The sequence below is a fragment of the Telopea speciosissima genome, chromosome 6 (assembly GCF_018873765.1).
Source record: "Telopea speciosissima isolate NSW1024214 ecotype Mountain lineage chromosome 6, Tspe_v1, whole genome shotgun sequence".
NCBI classification, from domain to species: Eukaryota; Viridiplantae; Streptophyta; class Magnoliopsida; order Proteales; family Proteaceae; genus Telopea; species Telopea speciosissima.
Genome location: NC_057921.1, coordinates 54,493,133 through 54,506,422, shown reverse-complemented (window position 1 = coordinate 54,506,422; position 13,290 = coordinate 54,493,133). Strand labels below are relative to the sequence as shown.

The 13,290-nt window shown below is 38.5% G+C and overlaps 1 protein-coding gene across 1 annotated transcript in view; it reads left to right on the top strand.

Annotated features, from left to right (window-relative positions):
- The first annotated feature begins 2,604 nt into the window (after window positions 1–2,604).
- LOC122664265 (lon protease homolog 2, peroxisomal-like) overlaps window positions 2,605–13,290 on the top strand; it is a 33,974-nt gene continuing 23,288 nt past the window's right edge. Inside the window, exons 1-7 of the mRNA XM_043860011.1 lie at window positions 2,605–2,848; window positions 3,143–3,255; window positions 3,394–3,502; window positions 3,693–3,862; window positions 10,202–10,293; window positions 11,594–11,773; window positions 11,862–11,945. Coding sequence (XP_043715946.1) covers window positions 2,742–2,848; window positions 3,143–3,255; window positions 3,394–3,502; window positions 3,693–3,862; window positions 10,202–10,293; window positions 11,594–11,773; window positions 11,862–11,945 — 855 coding nt within the window. The 5' untranslated portion in view covers window positions 2,605–2,741. The remainder of the gene's footprint in view (window positions 2,849–3,142; window positions 3,256–3,393; window positions 3,503–3,692; window positions 3,863–10,201; window positions 10,294–11,593; window positions 11,774–11,861; window positions 11,946–13,290) is intronic.

Sequence of the window (13,290 nt, the reverse complement as noted above, 5' to 3'; positions counted from 1 at the left end):
TTTTTTAACATTTTTACCCTCAGTTTGTACTGTTTCAGTGATGGGTATTGGTATCATATCAGTATCATTGTTGGGCGATACTGATGTAGATCAGCTAATATAACCGATACGTAAAACCATGGTGTGAAACCTTTGAGACAAAATATAATATCGGAATGGGTAAATTACATGTACATCCCTTGTACTTTGCCTTAATTACAAATCAATCCAATGTTCCCAAAAGTGAACAAGTACACCCCCTTGTAGTTTCAAAACCATGCTAAACTAACTGATCGTTAACCATCCACCATTAATTGATGATGTGACGTTGAGAATGGATTTGAAAATACGATTTTACCCTTTCAAAATAAGACTCTTTATCAAACCAGACAGGTGAGTTGGGGTGACCGAAGTAGGCACAACTAGGCAGGTGCACCTTTGTGTTCCTGAATTGATCTAGGTACTTAAAGAACTCGATAACGTGAGCTCCACTGCACCATGTGGATCCGGCTCCTCTCCAGGGAGCTCAGCACCCAGGGAGTGCCTAGGGGGCATCCAAGGGTTGGGCTGTGCTGCACACATCTCGGTACATGCCTAGGGATGTGTGCGACACAACCCAACAGCTGGATGCTCCCTGGGTGTGCTGCGCTCCTTGGAGCGGACCTCAATCCGCACCTTGCAAGTGTCAAAGGGGGCTTGTGGTTCTTGAGGTACTGTAGGAAGGTGTACCAGTCTCACCGCTTCTGTGACTCATACCGACTCGGCAGTGCTACCAACGATCGTTCAGCTCCTCCTCCTCCGCAAGTCGCCGACGGACCCTCCCCAGAGCTAGGCTCTGATGCACCATCTTCACCTAATCCGATTGTTTCTTCCTCTTTTTTTTTTCCTGTTCCAAGCGAGTTGGAACAGAGAGTCTATACTTTGTTATGAACTCGTATTTCGATATTGAGATTTGTTTCCATGGAAGGAGGTAGATGAAGGTGAGGAGTTTGCTTCAGTTTTCCCCCCTTTTGCTCAACGTTTGAATTTTTCTTCGAAAAAAAAAGTTTTGTTATTTATTTATTCTCTATTGTTGTTTATCAGTTGCTATGATGAACCAAATCTCTGTTTCTATAAACTTCAGTTAGTTTTCTGCAGTGGAGCTAATGGAATCTATGAATTACGATGGTTGCAGATCTGCTCATTCTTAAGGAACCGAAGATGCTGTTGAGTTGGAATTTTCTCTTTCATCTGGGTAAATTCAAGGTTTTGCGTCCAATTGCGATTTTCCAGATGTTTATTGTTGAAACTTCTATATTCTTTCCACGATCCAGGTCAAGCTAAAAGTAGTTGTGAATTTCGCAGAAGCTCGCAAGATTCAGTTCAAAAGGCTGGAATCTCCAAGCCCAGTTAGCGTTCACCTGTAATTCTTGATACCCTCTTCTGATTTTGATAAATTTTTAAAATCGATTTTCATGGGTAATTTGTTATGAACACACAATAATCTTGAATTACTACACCCACTTCATGGGTTTGCAGAAAAATACAATCTTTAATGTTCCTCAAAGGGTTAACACCTGTAAAGATTACAGAAAAATGCAATCTTTAATGTTCCAAAAGATCTCATCAGACATAGTGGAGGAATGTTTGTGAAGGGCCGCAGTAGTTCTGTCTTGGAGCACTACTTTCTGGTGTGGTGGGTTTGAGGTTGGGTTACAGAGAGAGGAGAGAAATCAGAGATAGATAGAGGAGGGAGAGGGAAAGAGTGAAGAGGCAATGCCGTACTCGACGAGAAACAAGAGGTTTCCCTGTGTGTTCTCACTGTTTCTTTCATTGTAATCTCTTATGAGAAATCTGAGTTTGGGTTAGAAATACGTCGATTTGGGGAAGACGAGGGTATAAGAATCATTTTACATTTAAATTATATTCTATATAAACAGTTAATGTTGAATAGTTAACGATCATAGTATGGTTTTGAAGCCACATCGGGGTTATCATTCAGTTTTTTGATATGTAAGATCGATTTGTATATAATGCAAAGTATAAGGGATGTATGCGTAATTTATTCTATTGAAATTAAAGAATTGAAAGAAAATTATTCTCACCAATTCCTTAAAACATGACAAATAGTGTGCCACATGACAATGCCGTCATGTGTCAACATCTCTTAGTAGTGCCGCACTATCGAACTTTATAAATTAGAGAGGATACTATCATACTAATCCAAATTTTGTAATGTAAAAAAGAAAATTAATTTTTCTTTCCCAGCAAAATTTCGAGAAATAGTTGGGTCCCACCTATTGGTTCCAATCATCATTGTATTATTTATTGTTCTTTTTGTAGATTTCCGGAATAATAGAAGAAGCGGAGGTTTTCCAAATCCCCAAATCCCCAAATCCCACCCCATACAATGCATATGGTTTTACTGAAACGCATGCCATTAACCACATCAATTGCCACTCCTATCCTTTTCCTATCCTAATCTCCCACGTGGGGACAAGGACGCCAATGTGGAGCCCACTATCGACCGACCTTATCTATAGATCGACGGCTCTCGAGTTCCCACGGGTTGTACGAAAATTATCAAATTAAAAAAAAAAAAAAAATCCGATCAGTTTGAAAACGAAAGATAAGCAGCTCGATTATTTCTGACCTATTGATTTCGAAATCCCAGTAGAGTCAGAGACTTCTTATTCGTCTTCTTCGTTCCCCTTGCATTTCTCTCATTCTCTATTTTTTTTTTTTCTTTCTTTCTTTCTTCTGAATCTTTTCTTAGTTTGAGTATGGCGGAATCGGTTGAATTACCGAGTCGATTGGCGATTCTTCCCTTCAGGAACAAGGTGTTGTTACCGGGCGCGATTATTCGAATTCGATGCACCTCAGCTAGCAGGTACTTTGCTTCATCCTTTGGCTTCTCTTCGGCGACTGGGTGATGGTTGATTGTATTGTGCCTCAGAAACCCTAGACTTATTTTACAATTTCTTTTTCACCCCCGGTGTAGGAATAATTTGATTTGAGTTTGGAGAGCTTAATAGTATAGATTTTATGCTGGTTCTGTTTGTACCTGGCATTGAGATTGGTTTCTTTGGAGATTTTAATTTGTTAGTCTGTGAACCTTAATTTTTTTTAATGTTTTATTTTCGTCAATTTTAGAAACACTGACTTAGTGTTTGAACTTCTATAGTGTGAAATTGGTGGAGCAGGAGCTATGGCAGAAAGAAGAGAAGGGAATAATTGGCGTTCTGCCTGTTCGAGATGCTGCAGAGACCACATCAGTGGGTTCTGCGTTATCTCCAGGTGAGCTTGACCTTTATTCCCCCCCCCCCCCAAAAAAAAAAATAAAATACTCCTCTTCCAGTTGCTTCTGATGAATAATTTGGAATTGTACATCTTAGAATCTATGACTGAGAGGAAGGAACTTCTTGAATCTTGAAGGTATGGGTACTGAATCTGGAGAGAGAAGTCTGAAAGTTCGTGTTTCCACATCTGATTCTCAGAAGGTGGATGGAATAAATCAACAGGAACTAATTCACTGGCATAAAAGGTATGCCTAATTCATTAATCTTTTTTATGGTAAATTTCTGCTTATTTGTAGTTTCTTTATCTCAAATGTTATTTTGCCTAGCCTTCTGAGTGAAGTAGAGCCATATGTTTTCGAAAGGAATTGAACTTGTGTGTATTTTGCTAGTCAATTTAAGACATTAAATCAATAGTGTTTGACCCTTTAATTTCAGGGGAGTTGCTGCTAGAGCTCTGCATCTGTCAAGAGGAGTGGAAAAACCAAGTGGCAGGGTCACATACATTGTTGTTCTTGAAGGTTTGTGCAGGTTCAGTGTACAAGACCTTAGTGCAAGGGGAACCTATTACGTTGCCCGGATTACTCCTCTTGATATGACCAAGTGTGGTAAGTAATCTTTTCTGTTTTCTTGTTCTAGAAATGTGACAGTTTTTTTTTTTGTTTGTCTGATGGATATTAATGCGGCATTTCTTTGTAAAGAATTTTTTTTGGTGGATCCTAGATGGCCTTGAATGCTTTGCTATGTAGAAGAATTCTACCATTGGACATTTAATGGTTTGCATAAGTTTCTCTAATCCCCCTTCCCTTTTAAAAGTAACCAGTCTAAAGCAGTAAGCTTAACCCGCTAACCAGTTATGCACAACCTAATACACCTTGTCTACCATCTGGACAACTTCATTGTCGGAACTTACTTCAACATGTCTGTAGAAATTATCTAAGCCCGCTCTTCGCGTTTAAACTTTAAAGTGCTTGACGATATTTTGTCAATTTCTGTGGACATCAATTATGTGTCTGTGTACACGGTTGTTGACTTCAGCAATGAACTTAACCAATGTGTAAGGACTTTAAGGCATAATTGTCATGCCGCCTAGGCGAACCAAGATGGTTGAGGGGGGGCAAAAATTAAGGCGACACCAGGAAGCCACCAAGGCGCCAGTCCAGGCAAAGGCGCCTGGATGCCTAGGCGATGCCTTGACAACTATGCTTTAAGGTGCCATTTTGTAACACTTGCGGGAGTGTTTATGCTGTTCTTCTATTCTGTGGGAGCACAAATGGAGTAAAAATGCATTTGGCAAAGCCAATTCGTTTGTGTGTTCCTGCAGAATGAACCGGGCATTTGAAACAAAAATAGAACAGAAACAAGAAACGGAAAATGATAGTGTTCTTCTGTTTTGAGAACATTTTGAAAGGGGAAAAAATAATGCAAGCTTTCCTGATAGCGAGTCATCTTCCTAATAGCCTCATGTCACAGGCATTCCCTTCTTACATTGATGCTGCTTCAGGGTTTTCCTTCTCACGCCATTGTTCTCTCTTCTTTAGTCCTCCTTTGAACCCTATTTTTCACTCTCTATGCTATCTTAACCTCTCATTTCCCAGTATACTTCAGAACCATGCATTCTTGCTGGTGTTATGCCATGAATTTCGGCCATCTGCCTCCGGAATCTGAACCCCTTCTCGACAATGATCTCATGTTAACCGCAAGTATGGATGATTGGATTCCAATGATTCGGTTGAAGGTTTTTTTTAAAAAAAAATTATTAATTATTTTCCAGGGTGTGAATTCTTGTTTTGTTCACTGGTCTTCTAACCCTCTCTTGTTGTCTACTTTTATGAATTCTAAATGTTTGATTCTATGATGTATCATGAAAACACATTGGCTATGTCTGACATTAGTGAGAATGTTCTGCCTTCTGCTGCTTAATTCTATTATATCCAATCATTCGTTGTAGCATTTTGCTTCTGTACTTGGATTTGTTCTGATTCTGATTTTACACATTATCCAGAGGGGGAGGGGGTTGTCAAGGTACAATTAGTTACATTTGAGGTTCCAAACTTCCGATGCACACTACTGTCAATTCCTCGGGCTGCAAGATGAAAAAGAAGATGAAGGCCAACAAAAGAAACAAGAAATTGGAGAGAGGTTAGTTGTTAAGGGTAGACTGGCAGAGGGAGGAGCGATTACTGTGGTCATGCTCACCATAGAAGGGAGGGATTCAAAAGATGAGAGGGAAACTGGCAGAGGGAGGAACGGAGAATGATTGACTGCGAGATCAGGTGGGGAAGAGAGGGAGAGAGACGTAGATGTAGGTTGGGAACGTACTTGGTCAGAACCACTTATTACCACCAAACGCATTGCTTGTTATACCCAATGGATCACTGAGAGGGTGAGCGGTGAATCAGTGATATCTAAAATCGTTCCCTCACATGTACTCTCGTCAATAAATACCATCCACAAGGCACACAAAGAATTACGTGGTTCACCCGAAGGCTACGTCCACGGTGCAATGACCAGTCGAGCACCGACTCGAAAAGTGGCCTATATGTATAAGCACGATATGGAATTTCAGTAGCCACCACCAGTGAGGAGTACCCACCCCTTACAGAAATTCAACACAACACCCACTGTGTTTGCAACTACAACCCAAAATACACTTGTCACGCACCCATGTAACAGTGTTTACAACCAATCACCAATATTAACTGGTTTACAATGAATACGCCTGATACATGATGTTTACCCAAGTCCCAAAGTAAACATACATGTAGAAAGATAAAAATCAGAGTTTAAATGAACATATGGCACTCTCTGATTTTTATTTCTTCAACCAGTCACCACTTTCTCAGACAAGGTGTGGCAATACCCGGAGCAATATGGCAGCAGTAGTCTAATCATAACTTCAATAGATGACAACACATCACAGGAATGTAATAATCATGGTCATAATTTCAGATATGGGCAGCAACAGCATCAACAAATAAAGAGCACATAAACTTGAAAGTGGCAGCACTACTGGTAATAGCTCATATCAGTAGTAACAAAATCATACCTGTGATTCACACTATGTAACCAGCAGTATCTTTTTTCAATCTCAGAATAGCAGCATGACAGCAACTTAAATCAACTCATCATAGGGAAGCTTTATGTTCGTTGGATTAGCCATAAACAAAATCGCAGCAATAATATATTCAAAACAGCATAATATGATGATCATGAGCTTAACTTCAATCTCAGATTACCCAAAAATAGTCACATGAACAGAAAACTGCCAAACTGATGGAGCTTGCTAAAATCAGATCATAATAACCAATTCAGAACTGTAGACTCTTCAGGCTAGATTCCATAAATCGATCCTTGTGACAATATGGAGCTTTAACCGAAGTCTGTAAAAATGAATGTACTAACCTGATTTGCATAACCCCACTCGGTGATGATAAATATATATATTGGATCAACCGATTCTGCCACCTGAGTGTGCTTGCTGCTAGCCTTTAGACTCCCTTTTGATTTTCTATAAACACGAAAGAGGAACAGCAGCAACTACAACTCTCTCTCTCATACTGTTCTGCTATCACACACACAGCTCCTCAGATTCTCTCCTTCTTCAATGCAACACAGCATTAGAATATATGATCTCACGAATTCCCTTCTAGAACATAGTGACAGCATTCTCTCTCTTCTTTTCTCCATACAGTTCTGCAACAATGGAGGTATTGTATATAAAGTCGGCAGCCAAGGTGTCCTTTCCTTTATTAAAAAATCTTGCTATCCAAGAAATCCATATATATCAGCAAAGTTCTTTAAGATTCCACGCATAATGACCCCCTACTTACCTTCTTTTTCATGGATTCTTTTAAAAGAAAAAGATCCTTCTATTCTTCATATGAAAAGATTTCCAGATATTTCACCACTTAGAAGAATCCAATATGAGCTGGACTTCATAAAAACGTAAGTTTTCTTCCCCCCCCTCCTCCCCCTTTTTTATTAGCCAACTCATACATTTTGCTGCTGTCCATGCATGAGACTATACTTTAATAGGCTGCTGTCAATACTGATGAAATCCGTCCCCGTAATCGGATAACAACAACTCACTACACCATCTTAGCTCTTCTTGGCCGAATTTGTCTCGTGAACTTTGCTGTCCACTATAGTTTAGTCCTTTTTAAAAAAAAAAAATGCCAAAACATAAGCCTTGGAATTGTCCACATATTAATCAAGAGAGATCCATACACAGCTGGTCACTTCTTACATGATTACATCAGTTGCATTATCAAAACTAGCCATGTGTCTAGAAGTTGCTGTATGCACAAGAGAGGAATTCCACTCCACATAAAATTCTGAAATAAAAAACTCTTTAAGTGATGCTTACTTCATATGCCACCTCATGCTTATTGTGTTTGCTTGCTTCATCATCCACAAAGTTATTGAAATTTTTTCCTATCTTGCATGTAATGACAACTTGGTCAGCACTTTGCAATTTTGCCTATTTTGAAAACCAGAATTGGTGTTCTCACTCAACCAAAGGTGTCTTAAATTAAATCATGCAGACATCTTGGCATTGTTGACCGCAATTACAATACTACATGTGTTGCAAATATGTTCCTCAGCACGTAGATAACATTGTTACCCCGCTGAAGTGCTCCCCAAGACCCCCCAAGAAAAATAAGAAAAAAAATTCCAGCTCAGAAAGACTGCTGTGGAACAGAAGTATTATCAAACGGCACCTAACCTTCTCTATCCCCCCGTCCTTTTTTGGGGGGGGGGGGAGCGGGGGGAATAGTAATGGAATTTTATTGAAGGCAAATATGTGAACACCTTTAAAAGAAAACTCAAGGTACTAGACCGGAAAGATAATAAACAGCTAGACAAGAAGCCATGCTACAATATGTAAATAATAATAATAATAATCTCATTTTATTGGCTAGGGGAGCAGAGGAATTGATCCCTTAAATTCCACAGGATGGAGGACCAAGCAAAGAAATTACTTAACACCCTTTATGTGATCTTTGAGTCAGAAATCCTTATTACTGAATTTTTGGAAATTGAAACCCTATATTGCCTATGTAACCTTGAAATTGAGAAACAAATAATTAATTGTTTAAGCTTCTTGCTGGCATAGAAGCTTTAGGAGCTGAAGCCAAGTATTAACCTTTTATTTTCTTAAAGAAATTAGGAAAGAAACCACAGTTGTTGAAAGCTTACCTGGTCTGGGAATTAATGCTTGGATTTTTGTTCATGTTCCAGTCTGACAGACTGGACAGCTTGTTCAGGTGGTTGAACTGTTGACCAGATACCTTTCTGGGTCAGGTGAACCTGGTGTGTATGTGCAACTTGAAAGACTGAATGTCCTTTTACAGATTTGTATAGAGGAAGTGCAGAATTTGATAATGTACTTGAAGGAAATGAAATTGTGATACATTGATATTATAACGAGAAACACTTCGAGATATCCATTTCCATTGCATGGCTATAATTTATGGCATTTGGGATGAAACCTCTTGGAAACATTTGCTTGAAAGGAGATGGCAGATTGAATATCTATTTTGTGGCTTTGTTTGGTGATGGTCCCAGCAAATCCTGGTCTGATGCGATTGGATTGGCATCCAATGGCTGGATCTGATGATCAACTACAGGCCAATCTGACCATGTCAATAGGTTGGAAGATCCACTGTGCATCCATTTTGGGTTGTTCCCTGGATCAAAATTGGTTAATACATCAAACCGTTTTTGATTTGTTCCATCCCAATCTAAGGCTGCAATGAACCAGACATTCCCTACAAATTCCCTACTCATAAATTTATCAAATTTGTGATCTTCAGTTCTTTATTTTCGACTGGCTTATATAGCCACTAACAAAACTAAATAGTTTTATTGGGAGAGCAGCCACTATTTAGAAAGTTCAACAGTTAATATATTTAATTACTACGAGTCTATGACATATTTGCCCCCAAAGTCCATAATATTCTTTTTACATATTTGAAAAATGGTGCATATGAGACCATATAAATTATTCTTTAGGGAGGAGATTCTTGAGCAAAATGCATTAAAAGGCAGTTCTTTCTTCTGTTGTAGAACGGTAGAAGATATTCACTTAGTTCTACTATGAGGAAGTTTTGTTTGAAAAGGAGGATCTTCTTGAATGATAGTTCAGTTTACAGCCAAATATCTGCCATGTGGCAGCTCATGTGGCCGTGGTCCCCTACTCATTTATCAAATTTGAGACCAAACAGAGTTGGTCATTTGGCAAAATAAAGTTTTCAAAATCAAGGACTGTCAAGAAGATGTACACCAAAATTAGGACCACGGAGACGACACATACTAATACAGGACACATGCAAATATGCGGGAGGGTATTTGATTGAATTCGGCTCTGAAATTTGACATGTGGCTAATCCAGATCATGACCTCTGTATCTGTGGTCAGAAATGCCACATCATCCTTGCATGTGGCACAATGAGGTGGCCATCGAGGAAGGTCTTCCTAGGTGTGCCACTCCAAGGTCATTTTGCCATATTTGTTTTCTTTCTTTCTTTGCAATGAGGTCATCTAGATTGTGTCCATGTATTAATAGACTCTTTTGTGGATAATTTTCAGTATGGTAATGAATAGCCCAGAAAAACTATTTAGGCAATTGATGGGTGAGTCATATCCTGGAACTACAGCTTAAGTAGTGATTTATTTTGCTAACCTCTAGTTCAATCATTGATTCTTGCTATAGCAGCTCTCTGACTATACCTCTTGCTGCAAAGCAGGGTTTATTTCCTCTTTGAGTTATATTGATTGTTTTACGAAAAAATTGGACTGGTAGAAATACTTCTGTCATATTGCAATGAATAGCCTGAGCTTCTGAAAAAAAATATTTTCAGTGAACGGTGGATGTTGAGAGCTAGATTCAAGTTATTGCCTTTCAAATTGCTGAGATGCTTTCTCATTTTTATCTTAACTAGAGTTGGATCAAGCTGAACAAGATCCTGATCTTATAGCACTGTCTCGACAATTCAAAGCTACTGCAATGGAGCTGATCTCTGTTCTCGAGCAGGTAAAACAAGTGGGTTGGAATGTTTCATTTGCTACTTTGGGTTTGTTCAAAAGGTTAACTATGACATGAATCATAGAATGTCTTCGAGTACATAGGAAATATTTGCTTCTGCTTTTGGGTTTTTGCTCCACTTCAAAACATCTGCAATGTTATATTGTTGCCCTGTCTACAGCATTTTTGTTTGATAAAAGTAGTTTTTTTTTGGTCAGATAGTTATAATCCAAATAAGGCTGAAGTTTGAAATTTGAGGTTTTCTGAACCATGGTAATCATTTGGGTAATGATCCAGATTTATTTGTCATAAAGTTTGCAGGATGTAATAATATACAGATATCAAAGGTGCCGATGTAATCATGTAACAATATACAAATATCCCCACTTGGAATATCTTTTTTTTGGGTTGAAAATAGAACAAGTTAATCTAAATATCTCATAAATCATTGCAATATTTCCTCCTGCATATTCCTTCTTTCCCGTAAACTATCATATAACATAAGTAGACATCCTCCTGAAGTCCTTCCCCTTCAGTCTAAATGAAGGTTGGGCTCATTAACCCCAATAGCCTTGTCCCACAAAGTTATTGTGCTGACAATGCTTAAAGAAGAAGCTCAATTAACTAACAAATTGATTTTGCCAAGATTGTAAACACTTAAAATAGGAATCATATTTGATCTAGTCTCTCGGACAGTAGTCAAGAGAGTTCGATTCGTAGTGGAATCTTACAAAATTTGATATGCAGATATTAGACTCAATGAGCCATTCAACGCCATAATTCTTGCTGATAACTACTATAACTCTTTGGCCTGTGCTAGACATATTGTTGTCCAAACCCAGTTTTCTTGTGACTACCAAATGTCAGAGAAAACTCCGAAAATTATAAATCTTGAGATTCTAGTTGTAGACTTTCAGTGCTTTATCCCAAAAAATTTCATAATAGGGTAAGTTTTCTTTGTCTACTGGGAGTCTTAATTCTCAAGGAGTTCACTCGATGATTATTTGCATTATGGGAAAAGTCTCTCTGAACATAAGGCGTAGGGTACGCCTACTCACATTCAGTTTTTTATATTTTCTGTCTCCTAAAAAATAATAAAGAAACCAATGTGTGTAAGCATGTGATGGCATAACTAACTTAAGTTCTTATGAAATTATGTCAAATTCTTAGGAAACCATGTTATTTGGGTTTCTGATTGTGTTGATTAACTTGGTAATTTGTGCTATTCTTTGATGCATGATTTACAGGGATCCCGAATACTGATCGCATATTCTTATTTGTAACATTGACATCTCATTTTTGGTTACAGAAACAGAAAACCATTGGAAGGACAAAAGCTCTTCTGGAGACACTTCCGGTGCACAGACTTGCAGATATATTTGTTGCAAGTTTTGAAATAAGCTTTGAAGAGCAGCTTTCTATGTTGGATTCAGTTGATCTGAAAATAAGGCTCTCAAAAGCTATGGAGTTAGTTGACAGACATTTACAGGTAATTATTGGATTAAACTGGAAAGGCAATGGTGGGATAGTTGACTCAGGCAGATATGCACTGCATTTAACAATTTTTCTTGTAACAGTCAATTCGCGTTGCAGAGAAGATAACCCAAAAGGTTGAAGGACAGCTGTCAAAATCACAGAAAGAATTCCTTCTGCGTCAGCAGGTTTGCATTTTCATATCAACTTTTACATATGTTTCTTTTTCTTGTGTATGGATATCACAGTGGTTACTGAACAACGACAGTGTGTTGTGGCTAATGCATACCCGCTTCATTGAACAATGTTTTTTTTTTTAGCATTTACTTGGTGCCATGATAAAATAACTCGGCTGCCAGCATGAAGATGCGGGTGTGTGTCTTGAGAGTGGCCACTTTATTTAGAAAGAAGCCGAAGGTTAAGACTCTTTTTAATCTACTGTCCCCGTACCCAAGCAAGATTTATGCTGGGTTATGGCCCTTTACTAACCTTGGTTCCTTGAATTAAGACTTGTTCCTAGAATATAGTAGTTTACAATTCAAGTTCTGTAACTTGATTCTTTGTTACCAACTGAACAAGAAAGTTTCTCTGGCCTTTAGTTTCTAGATATTCTTCATTGCTTCTTTCTTTCTCTGATGCGACCATGGGTTCGAAAACCCTAATTCTGGGTTGCTATGGGCCCACCGAAGTGCCTGAGCAGCTCAATGTGTAATAGTAGTGACAATTCTATAATTTATTTCAAGTGTATTTGGGGAGTGGCATAACAGTAACTAACTAGCATCTTAAAGGCTCTTGGTAGTTAAATGAGGAAAGGGATAAAAGGGGAATTTGAATTAAAGCTAATTTGGAACTATATGATATAAATTGAATTAAGAATAAAGGGAAGTGTATTTACGGAAGATGGAACTAAGTTGACATTTAAAATAGGGTCACCATGTCTCCTTCAACCTCTCGACCAGCAAGGAAGATACAATAGATATCCTGAAACCAGCGGAGACTCTTTTGCTGGTTATGAGTGATAGAACTCCTTCGAGAGGAATATGGACCTGAACCCTTAGGAGTTTAATACTAACCCAAGGTCCTCTTGAAAACAACCAGTTGCAAATTTGAAAGGTAAGTTAATAAAATAATATATCTGCAAACAGACCAATGCGGTAAACAGGAAACCAGCAAGGGATTTTGATCTGGATCTCTATTCCAACCAGGTTTTGATAGTAGTAGGGCAGAAATAAGAAACAGAACACAAAGAGGCAGGAAAGAGAAGAATAAAAGAGGACTGCAAGAAAGGAAGGATAAAAGAATGGGGAAGAATAAAAGGGAGAGGTGTATTGTACCTGAGAGAAAGGAAATCTGGAGGAAGAATGGGAGAAGGAAGAAGAAACCAGCGACCACAGCCACACTCACAACCGTGAGAATACCTCAAAGCAAACTTTAATTCATATCCATATGTTGTAATCGATGGTTACATGCAACTATATAAAGAAAAGGAAACAAAGGGAAATAAAGACCAAGGATAAAAGTATTGGTATCAAG